This window comes from Alosa sapidissima, chromosome 15 (genome assembly GCF_018492685.1).
Source record: "Alosa sapidissima isolate fAloSap1 chromosome 15, fAloSap1.pri, whole genome shotgun sequence".
Lineage (NCBI taxonomy): Eukaryota > Metazoa > Chordata > Actinopteri > Clupeiformes > Clupeidae > Alosa > Alosa sapidissima.
In genome coordinates this window covers 34475895-34495375 of record NC_055971.1, presented here as the reverse complement: position 1 = coordinate 34495375, position 19481 = coordinate 34475895, and the positions used below count along the sequence as shown (strand labels likewise).

Below are 19481 nucleotides of genomic sequence, written 5' to 3'. Positions count from 1 at the left end.
TGAAAATAGAACAATACTAAACCATAACGCGTGTCATGTAAGTGCATGTTGAACAAGACCACTATGAATATTAAAATACGCTAAATCATGTGTCAAGCATGTTGCAGCAAACATGTTGCTGTTCGTTATTCAGTGAGATAATGATTAATTAAATGGAGCCGCCATTTTGGACCGGTCATCCACTCCACTCAGTGTAATATGTTTGGCCGGTGCAATGAGCTGTCAGCGCATTTAATTAATCATACCTCACTGAATACCGAACAGATTTTCACATGTTTTTTTTTGCTGCAAAGGTCATACATGTAGCTATGATACAGGCCACATGGTTCGGTGTATTTTAATATTCATAGTGGGTTTAACAGTAATAGAATATTCTGATATATGATATAAAGTGACCTGAAGTCCGATATCAAAACTGGGAACATAATCCATGTTTGACAGCATAGACAAAACTAGTTTGATACAAGTTTAATGAGTTAAATATAGTTCACAGTTGACAGAAAAGTTCCATCAACAGCATTATTCACAGTTCACAGAAAGGTTCCATAAACATTTAAGTGAGATCAGTGCCATTCAGACATCTGAGGGGTATTCCAAGTAGGCCTATGTGGTTTAGTGACAAACTTGGGTAAATTGACTCAGAATAAGTTGTAAACTTCCCAGTTGAAAAGCTGTATGATACAGGAAACATGGTTGTGTGTATTGTAATATTCATAGTCAGACATCCCAACCTGCAAAAAGTCATTTCAGGGAGGTATCACGAAACCGCCCCCCCCCCCCCCCAAAAAAAAAAGATTAATATGTTCAATAATGTCTAGTCAGGACAACAAATAAGGAAGGCCTATAGATAGAAATTGTGAAAATAAAATATGTAGATTTTGGTAGTTTGGTCTTTTCATGTAGCCTTGGCAACTAGCCATCTAGTAGGCTATAGACCCCTTCGCAACGGTGGTGAAAACATAAACATTCGGGTGGGCGTGACGTCACTGGAGGCAGAAACAATCGTTTGGATAGTGAGGCGGCTATTTGAATAGTAGGCTACTAGTGAGGCGGCTAAAATCAGACAGTAATCTAAAATCTTTGCTAAAATGTGTAACGATATAACACAATACACTCAGTGTATGTGATCTGGAGGATTATTTGAAAAAACTAAGGCTACATTATCAGATGGGACCATCCTGACAGACCCAATACCGTCAGTGATTGGAAAGACAGGTTTGCCATCAGTTGAATGGCCGGACATTATTGAAAAACTGAGTGTCTACAGTAAGGAGAAGCTGAGGGTGTATAAATCATTGAATGCATATAACTATCTCCTAAATGGTCATGTCCAAGACTTACAATAGGCCTACAATGATGTGGTGAGTTTTGTGTTTGCCGAACCGACATTTTACCGAGCCAGCGCCCGCCCATGTCACAAGGCAAAGATGTATTGCAAACATGCTAATTACCAACCATTTCGTTTGAAAATTCTAAAACAACAATGTTTTTTAATACTTCAAAATAACATTTGATAAATGAACCTCACATTTTTCAGTAGCCATAGGTGTCTAGATTTGAACAAAATCTAGTTTGTTTCTTACCGGGGGCTTTTACTGCCTGAAATATCCAATTTTGTTTACCACGCTCAGAGTTAGTGCTGGGCCTTAGACAGTAGTAGCCTAGTAGCTAGTAATCAAGGACTTGGTTTAGCTCTTCGAGTCACAGTAAAATAAAAATTTTGGTAGGCTACATAGCTTATTTAGATACACTTATGGTGTGGGCGCTTGTGTTTTTTTAGGAATCCGCAGTCTTGGTTTGTATAGAAATGAATAAGTGACATAGGCCTACATGTAAAGAGGTTGGAAATACAGGACGATTGGTAGGCTAATATGTGAGGTTCCGATACAAGGCTTGGGTTATCGTGAGTCAAACGAACAACTACGTTCTCACTGGAAACTGTAGCCTAGGCCTACTTATTTCAAATTTAACCGATGACTTTTTCGGTTCTGGCACCCGACAGCACAGCAAGATGAGACCATGATAACCTTTAGCCTCCCGAATATGACTGTTCGTTTAGCTTCCCAGCTGAGGTGATGCTTTGTTTTGCCTCCAGTGAACGTAATGACGTAGGCTCAGAAGGTACCTATAGGCCTGAATAATATGCACATGAATTGACACTTGTAAACTCACCTCAACATGTCTTTTGCAATCATTTAACCCGCTATGGACAATTCTAAAGTCACTGTTACAAACAGTGCAGGGTGCAAGACTAGGTCCATCATTATGTTTTACTCTTATGAGACAAGGGTAGCCTGCACTTTGAAATGGGTCTTACATTTTCCTTTTTTTGAGGCACTGACTCTGCCATGACGCCCCTGTTTCTATACACTGACCTGATTAATTAAGTTCGGGAGAAAAGAGATAAAAGCCCGCCTACACTGAAAACTGATTGGTTGATTTAGCGAAACAGGCCAATCAGGATGCTCTCTGTCTTGGATGCGCTCAGACACACACGCAACCTCTCTCTCTCTCTCCCGTCGTGTGCGCGCTACACTCAGATGCACACGCGGTCTCGCATGAGCGTTCTTGCTCGCTCACTCTAGATTCTGGGAGATTTGTTCTAATTTGCGGGCTATCAATATGCGGGAGACTCACGGAACTTCCGGGAGACTTGGGATGTCTGCATAGTGGACTTAACAGTAATAGAATATTCTGATATATGATATATTATAAAGTGATGACATCCAATACAAAAACTGGGAACATAACTAATCCATGTTTGACAGCATAGACAAAAACTGGTTTGATACAAGTTTTAATGAGTTAAATTGACAGAAATAAAACAATCCATTAACATTTTCAGTTCAGTGCCATCAAAAATAAAGTTTGATGAACAGACATTGGTGTGGCATAAGTAAAGGAAATGGAGTAACTGGGTTCAATATCAACAGCATTTGTTAGACAAGTTCCATAAATATTGTAAAGTGCAAGTTTGTAGGTTTGTTTCTGATCCTTAAAGGTGCCATGTGTAATGTCCGCCAAAAAATCAATTCATACTCCACATTCCATAAAAGATGGGGCAGTATACCTCCAGAAAGTGAGTTGGTCTACCCTAGAGTAACAACCGAGACACGCGTATTGCAGTTTGGCTGGCTGTTATGTTGCCCGCATACTGCCTCCCTTGGCCGAAACTGGTATTATGACACCTGTCGGGCTGTGGCTAGTAATTTAGCATGCTAATTCAGGTTGATATCTCTGCAGCACTATACCTTGTAATTTTTTTTAATGACACCATCGCCCTTATTTCTTCTCATTCTTTTGATGCGTGTAGCTAATTTTTTGGATATTTTTTCCTCAATTTTTACACATGGCACCTTTAAAAAACAGACATTGGTTTGGCATTAGCCTGGCCTTGCCTTCCTACGTACTTCCGCTCGATTTTCATCTCCCTCCACGACTCCGTCTGGGATTCCGGCCATTGGCCTCGTTTGCAGCAGTAGATTCGAATCCGCACCAATCAGCGAGCAGGCTGGGTTTGGGAAAAGTTTGATTTTCCAATTGGCTCCGCTAATAGCAAAGGAGGTGGCTAGGCTGAAAGTTAAAGAAGCTCATAAGCCCATAAGGTGGCTAGGCTAAAGCTAAAGAATAAGGTGGCTAGGCTAAAGCTAAGAAGCTCATAAGCCCGTAAGGTGGCTAGGCTGAAAGCTAAAGAAGCTCATAAGCCCATAAGGTGGCTAGGCTAAAGCTAAAGAAGCTTCCCCCCATTGTTGTTGTGGTGTCCCCTCTTCTGGCCTTGATGGAGGATCAAGTTAAGCAAGCGGAACAGTTAGGAGTCAGTGGAAAAGTTAGCAAGTGGAAAAGTTAGGAGTCAGTGCTGGGCAGCTTGGCGTTCACGACGATATGATATTTTGGACGGATGCTTCAGCTTGGTGTTCGGGAGCCCCGAGTCTTGGCTGCTCAACTCGAAATGGCGACGGATGCTAACCTCGTCTGTTTACCTGGACAGCCTCATCGGTATAGTCGTGGATGAAGTCCATGTTACCTATAAATGGTAAGCAAGCTCTTAAACAAGGCCACCTTTGTTCATACCCAATAGCGTAGTAGACTAACGTTGTCCTTCTTTTAACTTTTCAACTTATGTCGTCCAGTTTGTGACTGTTTTGCTCTCCACTCACTCAGGGGTGAAGCGGCTAAAGGAGAGAGAGTTTTGCAAAACTCGGCGAGCTGAGATCAATTACCAAGGAGGGCGAGTTGACTTCTTAAGTTATGTCTCAGTTGTACCAGACTTAAATGTGGAACAATGTCTTTTAAAACGTAAAAATATATTGGGAAAATTCTGTGTGGCAAGGGTCAATAACAATGTCCTTTGAGTGATTACCTGGACACACTGCATTGTTATAAGTGATGTTCATTATGTTGTCTTTATTGTGGCATATTACACAAAACAACCCTTTTTGCCAGGAGCACTTGTTTACTTTATATTTTTTGTGAATTCACAGGAACACCGCTTTTGGCCCTGACAGCTTCTGAAGACATCACGTCTAGAAACAGAGTCAGAAGAATTCTCCATATGGACAACTGCATTCAGATCATTGCCAGCCCTAACAAGGGTAACATCCGTCTGGGACTGTGCATGGTGCCCAGCAATGAACTTAACTGTTTTGACTGGCTTGTGCAACGTGTTAAGGACATGGGCTGTTCCATGCAACCTGTGCTGGTGTACTGCCAGACACTGAAAATGGTGGGGAGAGTGTTTTCATACTTGAAGGCTGAGCTTCAAGAGCACACCTGGGTTGACTGTGATCCTGATCACCAGGCTCAGAACCTGCTGATTGGCATGTTCCACAGCAAGACCCTCCCTCAAAACAAAGACAGTGTTGTCTTCACTTGGGGGGGAAGGGAATTGCTGTGTAGTGGTTGCTACCTCAGCCTTGGGAATGGGGCTGAATGTGTCTCATGTTGTTATGTATGGGGTTCCAGGGGACTTGGAGTCATTAATACAACAGGTGGGCAGGGCTGGTAGAAATGGTGAACCATCTCATGCTGTTATTTACAACAATGGTCAAAGTTTTAAGGTGGAGAATGAGGTCAAGGAAGTGCTTGCAGATTGGAAAAAACATGTTTCCGGAAACTTCTCTACTCTCATTTTGAAGATCAACCCAGCCACATAGAACCAGGTCATCTCTGTTGCACATACTGCCACACTGTCTGCTCTTGTTCACCCAGCTCGTGCTCAGAACCCACCCCAGTTTACGAAGTAATTTAGGACAAAACAGCTAACCAGAGATGTAGGCATGTGGCTGCAGAGGACAGGTCATTGATTGCAGACTTGCTAAATGGCTACAGGGCCAGTCTAATCAGTCCATCTACTAGACTCTTCACCTCACAAGAAGCATGCACTGGTTTCACTTAACAACTAGTGGATTCTGTGTTGGACCATTGTCAGTATATCTTTGATCTGTCATACATCATTGCCAACCTTCCTGTTTTCAGCTCAAGCCTCATAATACATTTCTTACATACGGTTCCTTTAAACCAAGCCAAGGAGATATTACTTATCGTTTGTGATGTGTTTGGAGATGCGGATTTTACTCTGCAGTCTGAGTCGGGTGGGGATTTCACTGAGCCAGATCTATATTACTGTAATTACTTTGACGAGGCGGATGATGATGATGATGATGAAATTAGGAGCCATGTCAGTAGCTCTGAGTCTGAGCAGTGAATTGATTATTCCCATGCAGGGAGGGACACACTTTTGTATTTGTACATATGGTTTTAAATGTGTCAAAACTCGTCTGTAAATAATAAACTTGCTATTTAATATTTGCAGAAAACATGTTTGGTTCATTCTGAGAAAGTCACTACAAAGTAAAGTAAAAGGTCTTTATTAGGAGTTGACTATTGACTGTTGTGTGACGACAGCCATATTAAATATGAACGGAGAAGTACTTACATTTCTGTTTGTAAGAGCAATGAAAAACAATGAACAATGAAATATTTACACTATATACATTCTCTTTCCACAAATAACGAAATATTTACAGTATATACATTCTCTTTCCACAAATAACATTTGCCCAAGCAGGCCCATGACAGGTTTAGAGAGGTACCTATGAAAGTGGCAGGTGGATTATTCTAGTGCTACAGCCCTCCATTCTCTCAACTTTGCATCCACTGACATAAGCCCTCGTAATTTAACCTGGAGAGAATGTTACGATTGAAGTCAGGGAATGCAGAGAAGTGCTTCCTGGTTGGAATTTGAAGACTTCAGTCTTCCTGAAAACTTCCAGCAAAGTATTCACATCTTTCTCCACATCGGCTGCACGGTGGGTGCCACTAGGCTGCGATATCGGCAACTCTCTGTCAACTGTGTCCATGAGGGACTTTAAAACACCCAACGATCTGCTGACCCTGTCTGCTGTGCTTTCTGTTAGATTTGTGCCCTTGTTCCTCAGAAAGGATTTGAGAAAGTTATTGAGATGCTCAAGGTGCAGATCGAGAGGTATATTTTTGCCTTTGCCACTCTTGCCATTAAAAAATCTGTTCCAAGTTACATCATGTGCAACCTGAGGGGACATGGTGGCATTGACTTGCACTGTTAGCAGAAATGTGCTGTAGGCATACTTAGTGTGCCCATATGCTTTGAACATGAGAAGTGCCATCTTATATAGCCTCAGCAAACGCTCCCCTTCTCCCTCTCTCACAGTGTCCAGCATTAATCAGCAAATCAGCCATCTCTTTGTCAGTCAAAGTGCTAAACGTGAAGACGTCCAGAGCATCGCCCTCGGCGGATTTGCTAGTGGACATGTCTCTATGGAAAATAAAAGAACACAAGTTAAAATGGCTATTCCATAAAAATAACAGATGTATACCTATAAGGTTTAGATAAAGACTGGGCTACACAGTCTCACCTGATAGGGAAAGGTCTTCCAGGCTCCTTTGAAGACTCCCTTCTCGTTCATCTGTCCTTTGGTTTTTGAAGTATGACTCCAGGTCCTGTTTCAAAGTAAACACCGGGCGCATGCAATACTGGGCCAGCTCTTTCTGTTTTCCGACAGCATGAATGTGTGTTGTGCATGTGCCCATTCTGGCAAGATGCCTTTTTTGCTCCACCGCACAGTAGCACTGTGGTTCTCGACCCCGCAAGGCTATTGAGGCTGCTGCACAAATGTGAGGAATGGAGTCTTTTGCGATTTTAGATCAAATGCAGAAAAGGAAAGGGGGCAGCCGCTTCAGGTCAAGCAACTCTTCAAATGAAAAGTTTTGCAGGTCAGGACCACTTGCCCTCCACAGCATGAAGTGGTTTTGTGGTTTGCAGAGAGCCACACAGTCCGTCTCCACTATGTCCATCACACGGTGTTGTAAATGCTCCATTACCTCTTTATTGCTTGAAATGAGATTGGCCGCTGTAGCAAACTTCCACTTTGCAACATTTCCCACAATTCCAGCTATGTCGGCTTGGCATGCAATTGTTCTCTTTGAATAGGTGATCGTAATCTGAAATATGAATATAAAACTACTCTTCCATAGGATTAACATTACAATAAAGGTACATTAGGTATAGCATTAGCAAGACAGAGGTTATTCTATGGTGGGATAATGAATGTGGGGGAGGGTCTTCCAAAACAGGCTAGCTTGTAGCTCTCCTTCTATCTTCTTGGCTCTGACACTGAAGTTGTAAGCCCAAGACACATTACGCACACGTTCACAGCGCTGCTATTACTTGCCTAATACTTAGTGTTGTGACCGACTGAACAGTCACACAACATTAATTTTGTTGTGAGGGGGAGGGGAAAGGTCGAAGACCTCTTGTGTTATTTAAGTAGGCTTACTGTTCCTAACAATTGGCCTATGAGGGCGCTTTGCAGCTATATTTTACTTTATGTAGATATATGTTGTAACAAATCACGAAAAGGCATAACATACACTGTCAGACAAACCATTTATTGAATAGCCTAATTTCCCTGACTTCCCTTGGTCACACTGCTCCTCTTTGCCGCTGGCAAGTCGGTCGATGTTCTCGACTTCTTCTGCTCGTGGAGTTTTTGAGGGTGTGGGCCCCCGGCCTCTTTAGTCGGTGGGGGCAGAGGCAGTGCCATCGCCATCATTCTCCGGACAGGAATCCGATAGACCCTTTCAACAAGGTAAACAAAAACAATGCTTGAACATTCTATTTGGGCCCCAATCTACTTCCTCTGCATTAAGATAACATATGGAATGTTAAAAAGGAAGTCTTGTGGGGCCAACTATGATGCTGAGAATGGAACTCTCTTGAAAGGGTCCATACCTTTGCTGTCTCATTTTCTTTCCATCGCTGTAAAACTTCTGTATCGCGCAGTAGCCTCGATATTACATTACAGCATACGCAGCAGACCCGGTACGAACGAAGCGGCGTGTTTTCAATGTTGAGATCTAGCTTTGACAACTGTAATGATATATTATCTTCAACCTTACTGTCGAATATTAACCTGCTATTTCCTATTTTTCCACTAACTCTTAAATTTGTCTCGCAAAGCCGGCATCGGTCATTTACATCCATCTTGCTCGCTCTGTCTTTGTGGTGGGGAATGGTTGTTGCTGTTTTCTCTATCACTCTGGGTTTTTGTATCAGGCACGCAATTTCCGGTGAGCGTCGTAGCGTAGCTTACTTCACGATCGAGCTGGCGCATAACATATGTCACGGCTAAACGTTAGCGATTGGGTGAGATCAGATCCAATCGTTTCAAACTACAGAGTCCACGCCTCCAGCTTGCAAGCGTTCGTCAATAGCCGAGATCCCAGACCTATGTGGAAGCGAAGCGTAACAAAGGGGATGGCAAATGGCCAGGCTAGTTTGGCATAGTAAGTGTAACAGTTCATCAATTCAAGACAAAAAGGTGACTTGTCACTTGTACAGTGTCAATGGGTTCATCAACAGCATCTGTTATTTACAGTTCACAGAAAGGTTCCAGCCCCAATGAAGAGATTAAATAAAGAGGAATTAAGAAACATTTTAGAAACTGCTAAGATCAGCCCTGTTCATTGCAATCAGTAAAGAATCAGGGAGTGTCTTCACAGGCTCAGTGAGACCGAGGTTACTGTCATGCAGTGGGTTTTATGATTTGGACAACTGGTGCATGTAATTTTGTATGTTCCCACCTTGCTGAAATAGCTTGGGTACACTTTGGCTGAGAACAAAAGTGCTTCAGACAGCACATAGTGAATCTGGGTTAACTCCATAAAAGAGGACCGAGTCAACCAGACGATGGGAAAATGGGACACAGAGTGGCAAATGCAGATGTTGAAGGTGGACCTCATAAATGAATAGATCAGTTCATTCACAGTCTCCTTGAGCAAGGCAGTTGTTCTGGGGAGATATAAAATAAATAAATGAATGAAAAGAAATTTGAGAGGCATCTTATTCTTGTTAGGGTAAATGACATGTGAATAATACAGTGTTGGGCAAGCTACTTCGAAATTGTAGTAAGCTAAACTATCAGTTACTCTGCCATGAATAAAACTTCACTACACAAAACTACCACCCAGTCAAATGTATTAGTAACACAAACACAGCAGTAGGCTAGTTCACTAAATAGGAAGCTACTTTAAATTGTGCTAATTTCACATGACAAGAAAAGTGTAGCAGCTTGTGTGGCTAAGCTACTTGGTAAATACAGAAGTTAAGCTATTGAAAAGTTACTTTATTCAGGAAATAGTGAAGCTAGGTTACCACCAACACCAAAGATCCTTGATTGCTCCGCTTTAACCCTCTCTGCCAACACGCTTAGGTAGCAGCTAGCAATTGCCCAATAATAGGCTACAGTCTGTGCGACTTGTGTAAAATTTACAGGGCAGCCGTGGCCCACTGGTTAGCACTCTGGACTTGTAACCGGAGGGTTGCCGGTTCGAGGCACCTAACCCCTCACTGCTCCCCGAGCGCCGCTGTTGAAGCAGGCAGCTCACTGCGCCAGGATTAGTGTGTGCTTCACCTCACTGTGTGTTCACTGTGTGCTGTTTGTGTTTCACTAATTCACCGATTGGGTTAAATGCAGAGACCAAATTTCCCTCACGGGTAAAAAGAAAAGAAAAAAATTCGTCGGCCAAATCTAGTATGATTTATTTCTACAATAGCCTTCTTGTGTCAGTTGCAATCTAAGTCAGTGTTATGGAATATGACTTATCAAGTCTCAGCACATAGCCGGGTGAGTAAACATAGCCTAGCTAGCTGGCTACGATTTTCATACAGTAGCCTTGCTCCTTCTCAACTCTGGTAATATTCTATTCACAAAATACAACCAATAGTACGGTAATGTTAAATCTTACTTGTGAAAAGTAAATCCCCCGAGCCCTGTTTGCGATGGTCCGCCGATTTGAGCAGGAACATGCTGCAAAGTGCTGGCATCTTGTGTCTTTTGCTGCAACGCAACGAGGAGTATGACCGGTCCTAGATGGCGGCCGCATTTCTTGTTTCCAGCAGCCAATGCGGCTGTCACTCCCCGATGTGAGTCGCTACCGGATGTGAGTCGCGCATGCGTCACTTTGCTACTTTGCGACTACCAGAGCTGTTAGCCACAGAATAATGACATTAGCCTACACAGCAGTAATGTATTATTTAGCGTAAGCATCACATTTTCACGGCATGATCTCTAATGTCAATTCTAGATTAGAGGCTGAAGTAGCCTGCTAGCGAGAGACTTCTGTAATATCAATAAAAATTGACCTACATAACGAAGTTTGTTCACTGCTGGCAAGTAAGTAAGCAATCAAGCATAACAAAGGCTGTCACTTGAATGGCGTTTGCTAACGTTAGCAATCAAACAATCTTAGATAGCTAAAACGTTTTTGAAACAGAAAAGTGAATTATTTTATGGATTTCAGTCGGATCCCTTGGCGTTATGCCGTAAAACCTATCAATCTGAGCATGCGTGACTCACATCGGGTAGCGCCATAGACGGTAAAAGAAATGGACGAACAGACTCCGTCGTTTTCAATGGGAGGGCACTGAGTCAAATAGAACGATTTTTCAGTTGGTCCCCCCAGTACTGCGCAGACTCACACTTAACTTCGTGACGATAGCCATAGAACTGAATCTTGTAACTCATATGATAGATACACAGAAATTCTTCTCACACTTCCTTCGCCTTCAAAGTCATCAAAGTTAAACATTTATTTATGTATTATTATTAATATCATCCTCACCAAGTTGTGTTAATGTTGAAGCTACCATACATGATCATCTTCAAAAACAGTCATGCTAAAACAAAACAAAAAAGTTATAGCCTTGAAGCTAATCTTCTTTCTTTTTTTTTTTTAAATTAGGTTTACTTTTTTATTATTATTAGGTTGCCTCTGTGTAATGCTTTACCTTAACATACGGTTGTGTATGCTAGGTTTTGCTGATGAGTTACCGTCATAGACAGTAAGGTGGACTGAGCTTCTTATCAAAACAATTCGGTTATCTCCCTACGGCGCAAAAGAGAGATTACGTCAAAGCTAGCTTCCCTCCAACCGAACAAGCTAACCATTCTTCTTACGGGTAACCAACGTTACGGACGAGGTAGTGGAGTCTGTTTTGCCTTTGTAGTGTTTATGTGGATTACACAGAAGCTACAATATCGGCACAGGATATATGTTATATGAAGTTATGGTATTTCAAAAAAATCCAAGAATGAATGGGCTTCTATGGGAGTTAGCAGAGAGGTGGTCCCTCCAGCCTACGTCGATTCTTCTACTTCCGGGAATTCGCCTGCCCCCTTGGGTAGCGCACATCGGGGAGTGACAGCGGCGTCTATGTATATTATGTCTATGGTAGGCAGTAGCAGTCGATGCGGCGTCTAAGTACATTATGTCTATGTCTCTGCTCCTCTGTCACATGACAAGGGATTCATCGACCAGCGCCGCCTCGCCGGATGTCATATGTTGTTGCTACAGAACCGATGTCATGTGACTGAAGGGTTCGTTGTGTAGCTAGCGGAGTGGAGCTTGCCCAAGCTTCGGAGGAGAATGGAATTTATCTTTTAGTTTTTAGTGAAGGTCTCCTGTTTTGTGTTCCTCCTCTGAAGGAAGTTGACATTGTGGAGTCGTCTCGAGAGTCTTGGCAAAGCGCCGAGGACTCGCCAAGGACAACATGGGGTGCTGTTACAGCAGCGACAACGAGCCCACGGAGCAGGTAGCTAATTGGAGTGTGCTAAGCTAAACTGACAAATGACGGAAACAACAACAACACTGCCATAACTTTTCTGTCTTCAGCTGACCAATTGTCTAGTGCAAGGTTGCATGAGTATAAATTCAGGACAGGGTAAATCTATTGAGTAAACTTGGCCGACATGGCCCGTGTTAGGATATCGGTCTGCTAGCTCGCAGATAGTTAGCTTCAGAAACAAACCCTTAGTTAGCTATGGCTGAACTTTAAAGTTGTGCTAGCGATGTGTCTGCCAGGCGACCCCTCGGTAGTGGGGCTCGTGTCATAGCTCTTCCAGTACGCGGTCGAGGGCGCTCGGCCGTCCACTCCCGTGGCAATGTCTCCCCCCGGAAATTGCATGGGTGCGCTGTAGAAATGTTGTGGCACTGGCCTTACGATAGTGTTAGGGACTTTACCAGCCTTCGTGTGGAATAGGTTAAAAGGTCTACGAAGAGGAAAGGGAATGCTATCTAATTAAATCCCCTCGCGCAGCGCACTGTTCGGTCACCTGACCATGCTGGTGACACAGCACTCAGCTGCGGTCGTCGCGTGCCGACCGGGGCTTGGTCCGAGACTGCTTCCTTCTCGAGAGTGTCCGAGCTCTTTGCATTTATTTACCCAACTCTTCACAGAATAGTGTTCTGTATCAGCCATATGTGGCATTTCCATCTCACAGGTGTCACCTTTGCCCTTGATGTGCATTTGGTGGGTTGATGCTCCTGCTGTTGGAAACTTCTTTTGAACTAATTTGGGATCCTACATGTCAATCCAATCCAAAATTGCAGCAGAGAAACTATGCTTTGGACATTAGTGCTGTGTGTGTGTGCTTGTGCTTGTGCGTGCACCAACAGGACAGCAACGTGTGTGTGCACCTACAGGACAGTGAGGGAAGGTTCAGTGTTTAAAACGTGCAGAGGCACAAAAAAAGGATGGAAACACTCATAACCGTGTGTGTGTGTGTGTGTGTGTGTGCCTAAAGGACAATGATGAACGGAAGCCTCTGATCCCGCACCCCAACCCTGACAAACCAGCCAATGGGACGGAGCGGAGTCCTGCAGCCCCGCCCTCCACACGCCCTGATGAGCAGGCACTGCTCAACACCATCCTCCACAGAACTGCTCAGTGAGTGTGTGTGTGTGTGTGTGAGTGCGCCTACAGGACAGTTGTGTGTGTGTGTGTGCGCGTTTGTGTGCCAAAGCAGCACTGGTTGATAGCTGGATAGTAGGGGTGTAAAGATTAACCGATACGTATCGGTATCCGTTTTTAACGTGTAAGATACGGCTACATCGATACGTAAAGCCCCGTATCGGAATAAAACTGAAATGAACCGGTCGTTATATTGATTTTGTTGTTACGAATCGGTTCACAACCTTTTCTGCTTGCTCAGACTCTCGTTTACGTTACAAGCAGCGCGTTCATCCCACTTCTGGTTTTGAAACTATACGTGGCCAGGAATTGTGGGTAATGTAGTTAGTTTTGGACTACATTCATTGCCCAAAGTTGTCAAATGACCTCATTACCCATACATCTACTGCAACTTAAGCATGTGACAACTCGCACTTGGTCGTTTGTTTTACAGTTTTTACTCTTGTTTTTTAAAATCCAGCGCGAAATTAAACACTAAACAGCAACGATAGTCTGTAGAGTATAGCCTTACATTTGATGAAGGGATTTCCTTAATGTTAAATAATAATTTGGCCCTTCCTAAAACAATGCACAAATTATTAGCCAATTATTTTGTTCATATTCACTCAGACTTGTGGCATTATAGGTTTCTGTTCATTGATATGTAGGCCTATTTTATTCTTGTAGGCTATATGAGAAAAGGCCAAGAGTGTCTTAAGCACTGTTTTATTTTATTTCGGTATTGTCTTACCTCAACAAGGCTACAGCTCCATGAAAACAATCAGATATAACTCTTATAAAATCTATAAAGTCTATAAAAAATAATATGTTGTATTTGGCTGCTGTGTTTGACTGAAATGTAGACTATTCTTTTTTAATTTCAATACAGTATATGAAACAAACCATGAGAGATTCACACCCCTACTGGATAGCTAATATATAAGTTAGTCACGCACGTCAGGGCTTAGTTTGCAACTTATAAAACTAACCGAGAGGCTTCTCCTCTAGGTCTTGGAAAATATGTTTTATAACCTAATGGGATAGAAGGAGCAAACAATTAGTGTTGGTGATCTAATGTTGGCGTTCGCGTTTGATCTAATGGTAGCGTTCACGTTTGCCTAATGGTAGCGTTCGCGTTTGATCTAACGGTAGCATTCGCGTTTGATCTAACGGTAGCGTTCGCGTTTGCCTAATGGTAGAGTTCGCGTTTGTCTAATGGTAGCGTTCGCGTTTGCCTAATGTTATCCTCTTGCACTAGTAGAAGCTAATAGACAAGCTGTCATCTGCTGATTAAAACAAACAGGGGTGCTCTAACTTATGACAAGATTAGCCATCTTGCTATAAGTTCTCTGAGTAGTTTGGTGACCTTGATTGACCGTGATGATAACAAACTTAGCAGAGAATGTGCTAGTTACAGTTATACTTAGCAGAGAATGCGCTAGTTACTGTTATAACTTAGCAGAGAATGCGCTAGTTACTGTTATAACTTAGCAGAGAATGCGCTAGTTTCAGTTATACTTAGCAGATAATGCGCTAGTTACTGTTATAACTTAGCAGAGAATGCGCTAGTTACTCTTATAACTTAGCAGAGAATGCGCTAGTTACTGTTATAACTTAGCAGAGAATGCGCTAGTTTCAGTTATAACTTAGCAGAGAATGCGCTAGTTTCAGTGTCGGCGTGGCTCATGGCGCTACCGACTGCACACACACACACACACACACACACACACAACCCAAAACTGCTTGAGTGACCTGTGCACTGAGGGGAGGGGTCTGTTGAGGGCGGGGCTTAAAGAAGCAGCGTGAATCAGTGCGCTGATCTCAAAGACCCTCTTTCTTAACGGAATGTGGCAAAATAATAGTTTTTCTCAATTATACTACTTTTGTGATCGTTTGGAGCCAAAATCGACCGTGTGTGTGTGCGCGCGTGTGTGAATAGTGTGGATGTAGCCAGTGTGTGTGTGTGTGTGTGTAGTGTGTGTAGATGTAACATATCCATATCCCTCCATCTTTGTCATTCTGTCTTCATCTCCATATTCCTCCATCTTTATGTCTCTTTACCTCTCATCCTCTCATATCCCTCCATCTTTGTCTCTTCACCTCTCATCCTCTCATATCCCTCCATCTTTGTCTCTTCACCTCTCTCATCCTCTCATATCCCTCCATCCTCCCCAGGAGCATCATAGATGTGTCGGCTGCAGACTCACAAGGCATGGAGCAGCATGAATACATGGACAAAGCACGGCAATACAGGTGAGAACACACACACTGCACACACACACAGGCACAAGGGCATACACACACACATAGGCACACTACACACACACACTACACACTTTTCACACTGCCAAAATCGCCGTGATTTTATGTACCAGAATCGCGGAATGACTGTCCCTTTCACATAGACCGAGGCGGAACGGTGGGACAAAGTGTCTCGCCAAATTTACTACCAAGCCCCCTAGACATTTTGCCGAGTTTTTTCGTTCCGGCACCAGTGTGAATGGGTCAAGGCGGAAAGGGGAATCTGGGCGGGCATTTCAATGCTATGTCCAGCCCACCACAGGATATTGCAAATAAATCTAACTGATCAAAAGCAGCAATAGCAGAGACAGCACATTATGTCAATCTTTAAATTCACAGTCTCCAGTCATTTAATGCCTGCTAGAGTTGACTGTAGCTTGGAATGCAATCGGTTGCCATAATAGGCTATCCTAAAATCCAGCGATAAAACAAAGCATGAACTCATGAGCGTCTGTCTGCCCTATATGTAACTGTGATTGTAATGCTTACAGATATCTAGGCGATATTTGTAACATTTATTTTGTATTTGGCCTGTTATAAAATCATGGTAATCTAACAATTAAGATTTGCTTTGCTTACACTGCTGTTTGGTTGTCCCAAACTTTGAGACGATCCATACTCGCATTAACTGAATCTTATCAACACGAACTGCGATGTTCCAAACAGAGTGACTGTAGGATGCAATGCCTAATAATCTCACTGCCTTCGGCATAACTGCTAAAAGTGCGCCCATTGTTAAACACCTGAAAAATATTAAGCTACTGTTTTCTTTTCATGACAAGCACTAAGCTTTAATGATTTATGACTGAATGGAACGTTGCGTTTTTAAGCGCCAGAACTGCTTATCACGTTGTGTGACAAAGTTTACACCAATCATCATCTTCTAATGTATCCTTATGTTGAGATGTCCAATCTCTTTGCCCTAGGACATCATTTGTGCGCGAAGCATGTTTCAATTAAAACAGTTGCCTACACAAGCTATTTTTATTGTTGTAATATTGAATGATTTCATGAATAAAGCGTTGAAAAATTGTACGCACAGTGCGTACAGGACTACAGCTGGCGGCGCCACTGACCAAGGCCACAGTGGCCTGTGAACCTCTGATTTTCAAAGGGCAATCACGGCCAATGCAGGGGGCAACTCTTCTCTTCTATTTCCCTTCCAAATGACTTTTTATTGTCTGAAGACATCATTGCAAGAATCTAACATTCTAAGCAACAGCAAAGCAACTTCACTTGCAAGCTAACCAAAGTGCAGTCGGTTCTCCCGCCATGGTTTTGGAAATCACACACCTGCTGCATCTGAAGGCCCACGCATAATAAGGCCTACGCCTATCACTCTACACGCCCCCTATACACCAATCCGCCGCAAACTTTATGGGCGCTGCCATCTTGCCTGCCGCCATTACTGCGTGCCTGCGGAGTGTGACGATGTGACACTTGCCGGTGCCTTCTAATGGCTTTTCAATGAAAGCATCCTGTCAGAGAATATCAAATAGGAGATCCTGCTCATGAAAAAATGTCAGGTGAAAGGGAACATCGGGTAGATGTCAGGCAGTGGCCAAAACTTACCAATGAAGGTAATTTATTGACAACATAATGTATTAAGACGTGTATTAATTAATGACAACAATAAGCCGAATGCTATCATTAGTAGCTGTGTTGCTAATATTACAAGCTTCAGAAGTTGCAAATAACTATTAGCCACGACCACTTGTAGCAGTAAAATAAATGTTCTTACAGGTATTCAGGATTATTTTATTAATCGTATGTATTTCATCCACTTTTAACGCACATCTTGGTCCTCCACTCGACAAGGAACTCTGTGTAATCCGTAAGCCTGTAAACATGGGCACTCAATGTGCAACAAAGGTTTGTGAATTTCACAAACGGTTTAATTCTAGGTCTGTATATTCTTACTGTTGTTAAAACAGCCGACCACACAACACGCTTTTCCTGGCATCACTGGACAGCATATGTACTAAATAAAAATTAAGAAAAAGAAGAAGATTTTGCATCAACAGCTAACGTCTGCTACAGCCGCCTACAGGACCAACACATTACTTCGCTACTTCCTTAGCAGCAAGGCAACGCAGTAATGGCGGCGCTGCTTTACTTCCGTGTTTCGCCGGATTTGTGTATTGCACGTCATGTTTTAATTTGCTAGCTGATCCTGCCTCCTGGCTCCCCAAAATGCCGCATCATGTGAACAGATCAGCAGGCCGGCAAATTTTCACCTCGTTTTCAGAGACGCGTTGCGGCAAAAAGACGTCTCCTCTTCCCGCAAATTTAGCGTAATCTCTGTGTGAAACACACTACACACTACACACACTACACACACCACACACACACTACACACTACACACACACACATACACATACACACAGATGGACACGTGCAAACACACACATACAGTAGATGGAGAGACACACACACACGCACACACATAGATGGAGAGACACACGCACACACATAGATGGAGAGACACACACACACACACACACATAGATGGAGAGACACACACACACATAGATGGAGACACACACACACACACAGATGGAGAGACACACACACACACATAGATGGAGAGACACACACACACACACATAGACAGATTTCGATTTACTTTGGGGGTAATTTTTGGCACACCCTGCTGGCTATTTTGTGTCTTGTCTTGTTCTGTGTCTCTGCCTTCACCCAGGTGCCTGATTAATTAACCTGTGATGCGGCACACCTGGCCTGTTCCAATTAACCCTGGCATGCTTCTATAAGACCCGTACCTCTGCAGTCCAGGGGAGAGCACATGCAGAGGAGCGCTCTCTGAGAACCACAGCGCTTTCGTATTACGCTTTTGGACATTTAATAAATCCGTATTTTAGAGCCGTACCTCTGGTGTGTCTCTAAATCTATGTTGGGACCTTTCATTGAGGTCCATAACTCACGCACACACATAGATGGAGAGACATTCAGACACACACACACTGGTGCTGCACTAGGGCTGCGTGTCTGAATGCGGGGATATCACTCATTTGAAACCTGCTCCCACTCATTTGTATACTTGAAATATGGATGATATCAGGTGCGTAAAGACGTTTGGGTATTTTGTGTAGCCTACTACACAAAATACTGCTGATACTCTTTCGCATGGTGCTGGTTGGAAACGATAGGCTACAACCAAAATGGAGGATCATCAACAGGAAGTTCCAAACTTAGTGGGTGGGAATTTTCAGATGGTGGTGGGTAGCCAGCGCCCTATATGGCTCTGGGGGTAGTAATGGTTAAATTTGATTATTAAAAAGATTAATGAATGAAATTAGAACAGGATTATGGAGGAAGATTGACAGCCCTGACGCACACACACAGACATCTACCAATGGTCAATGTATGCACAACTTATTTGTGTATCTGTGTAAGCAAGCATATTTATTTACCCTCTGTATTTTCGTGCGTGTGTGTCTGTGTGTGTGTGTTTCAGCACTAAGTTGGCTGTTCTGAGCTCCACGCTCAGTCAGAAGAAACCTGCCCCCCTCCCCTCTCTCACAAGCCAGCCTCACCAAGTGCTCGCCTCCGACCTGATACCCACGGCAGACCTGCTACAGGTACACGCACACTCACACGCATGCATGCACACACACACACACACGTTCGGTCTGAAATTACGGCAAACCTACTACAAGTACACACATACAAAAAAAACACATCTTATCACATACACACTCACTTGCTCACACATCTGACATGATATTTACAGGCTGTTTTAATGCTTCTGCGTCGATTCACGCAATGGTGCGTTGATGTTAACCTTTCGTAGTTCTGTGTCTCCTGTGTCTGCGTCGTTCACCACGGAAATGGTCAGACTGGCCAACTCCGGACTGATTAACGTTATTTCACCGTCAGAATGGCCAACTCCAG

At 43.2% G+C, this 19481-nt stretch overlaps 1 protein-coding gene across 1 annotated transcript in view; it reads left to right on the top strand.

The window, feature by feature from the left end:
• Nucleotides 1-11878: 11878 nt before the first annotated feature.
• Nucleotides 11879-19481, top strand: part of lamtor1 (late endosomal/lysosomal adaptor, MAPK and MTOR activator 1) — an 8911-nt gene continuing 1308 nt past the window's right edge. Inside the window, exons 1-4 of the mRNA XM_042062970.1 lie at nucleotides 11879-12130; nucleotides 13122-13264; nucleotides 15443-15520; nucleotides 19045-19168. Coding sequence (XP_041918904.1) covers nucleotides 12089-12130; nucleotides 13122-13264; nucleotides 15443-15520; nucleotides 19045-19168 — 387 coding nt within the window. The 5' untranslated portion in view covers nucleotides 11879-12088. The remainder of the gene's footprint in view (nucleotides 12131-13121; nucleotides 13265-15442; nucleotides 15521-19044; nucleotides 19169-19481) is intronic.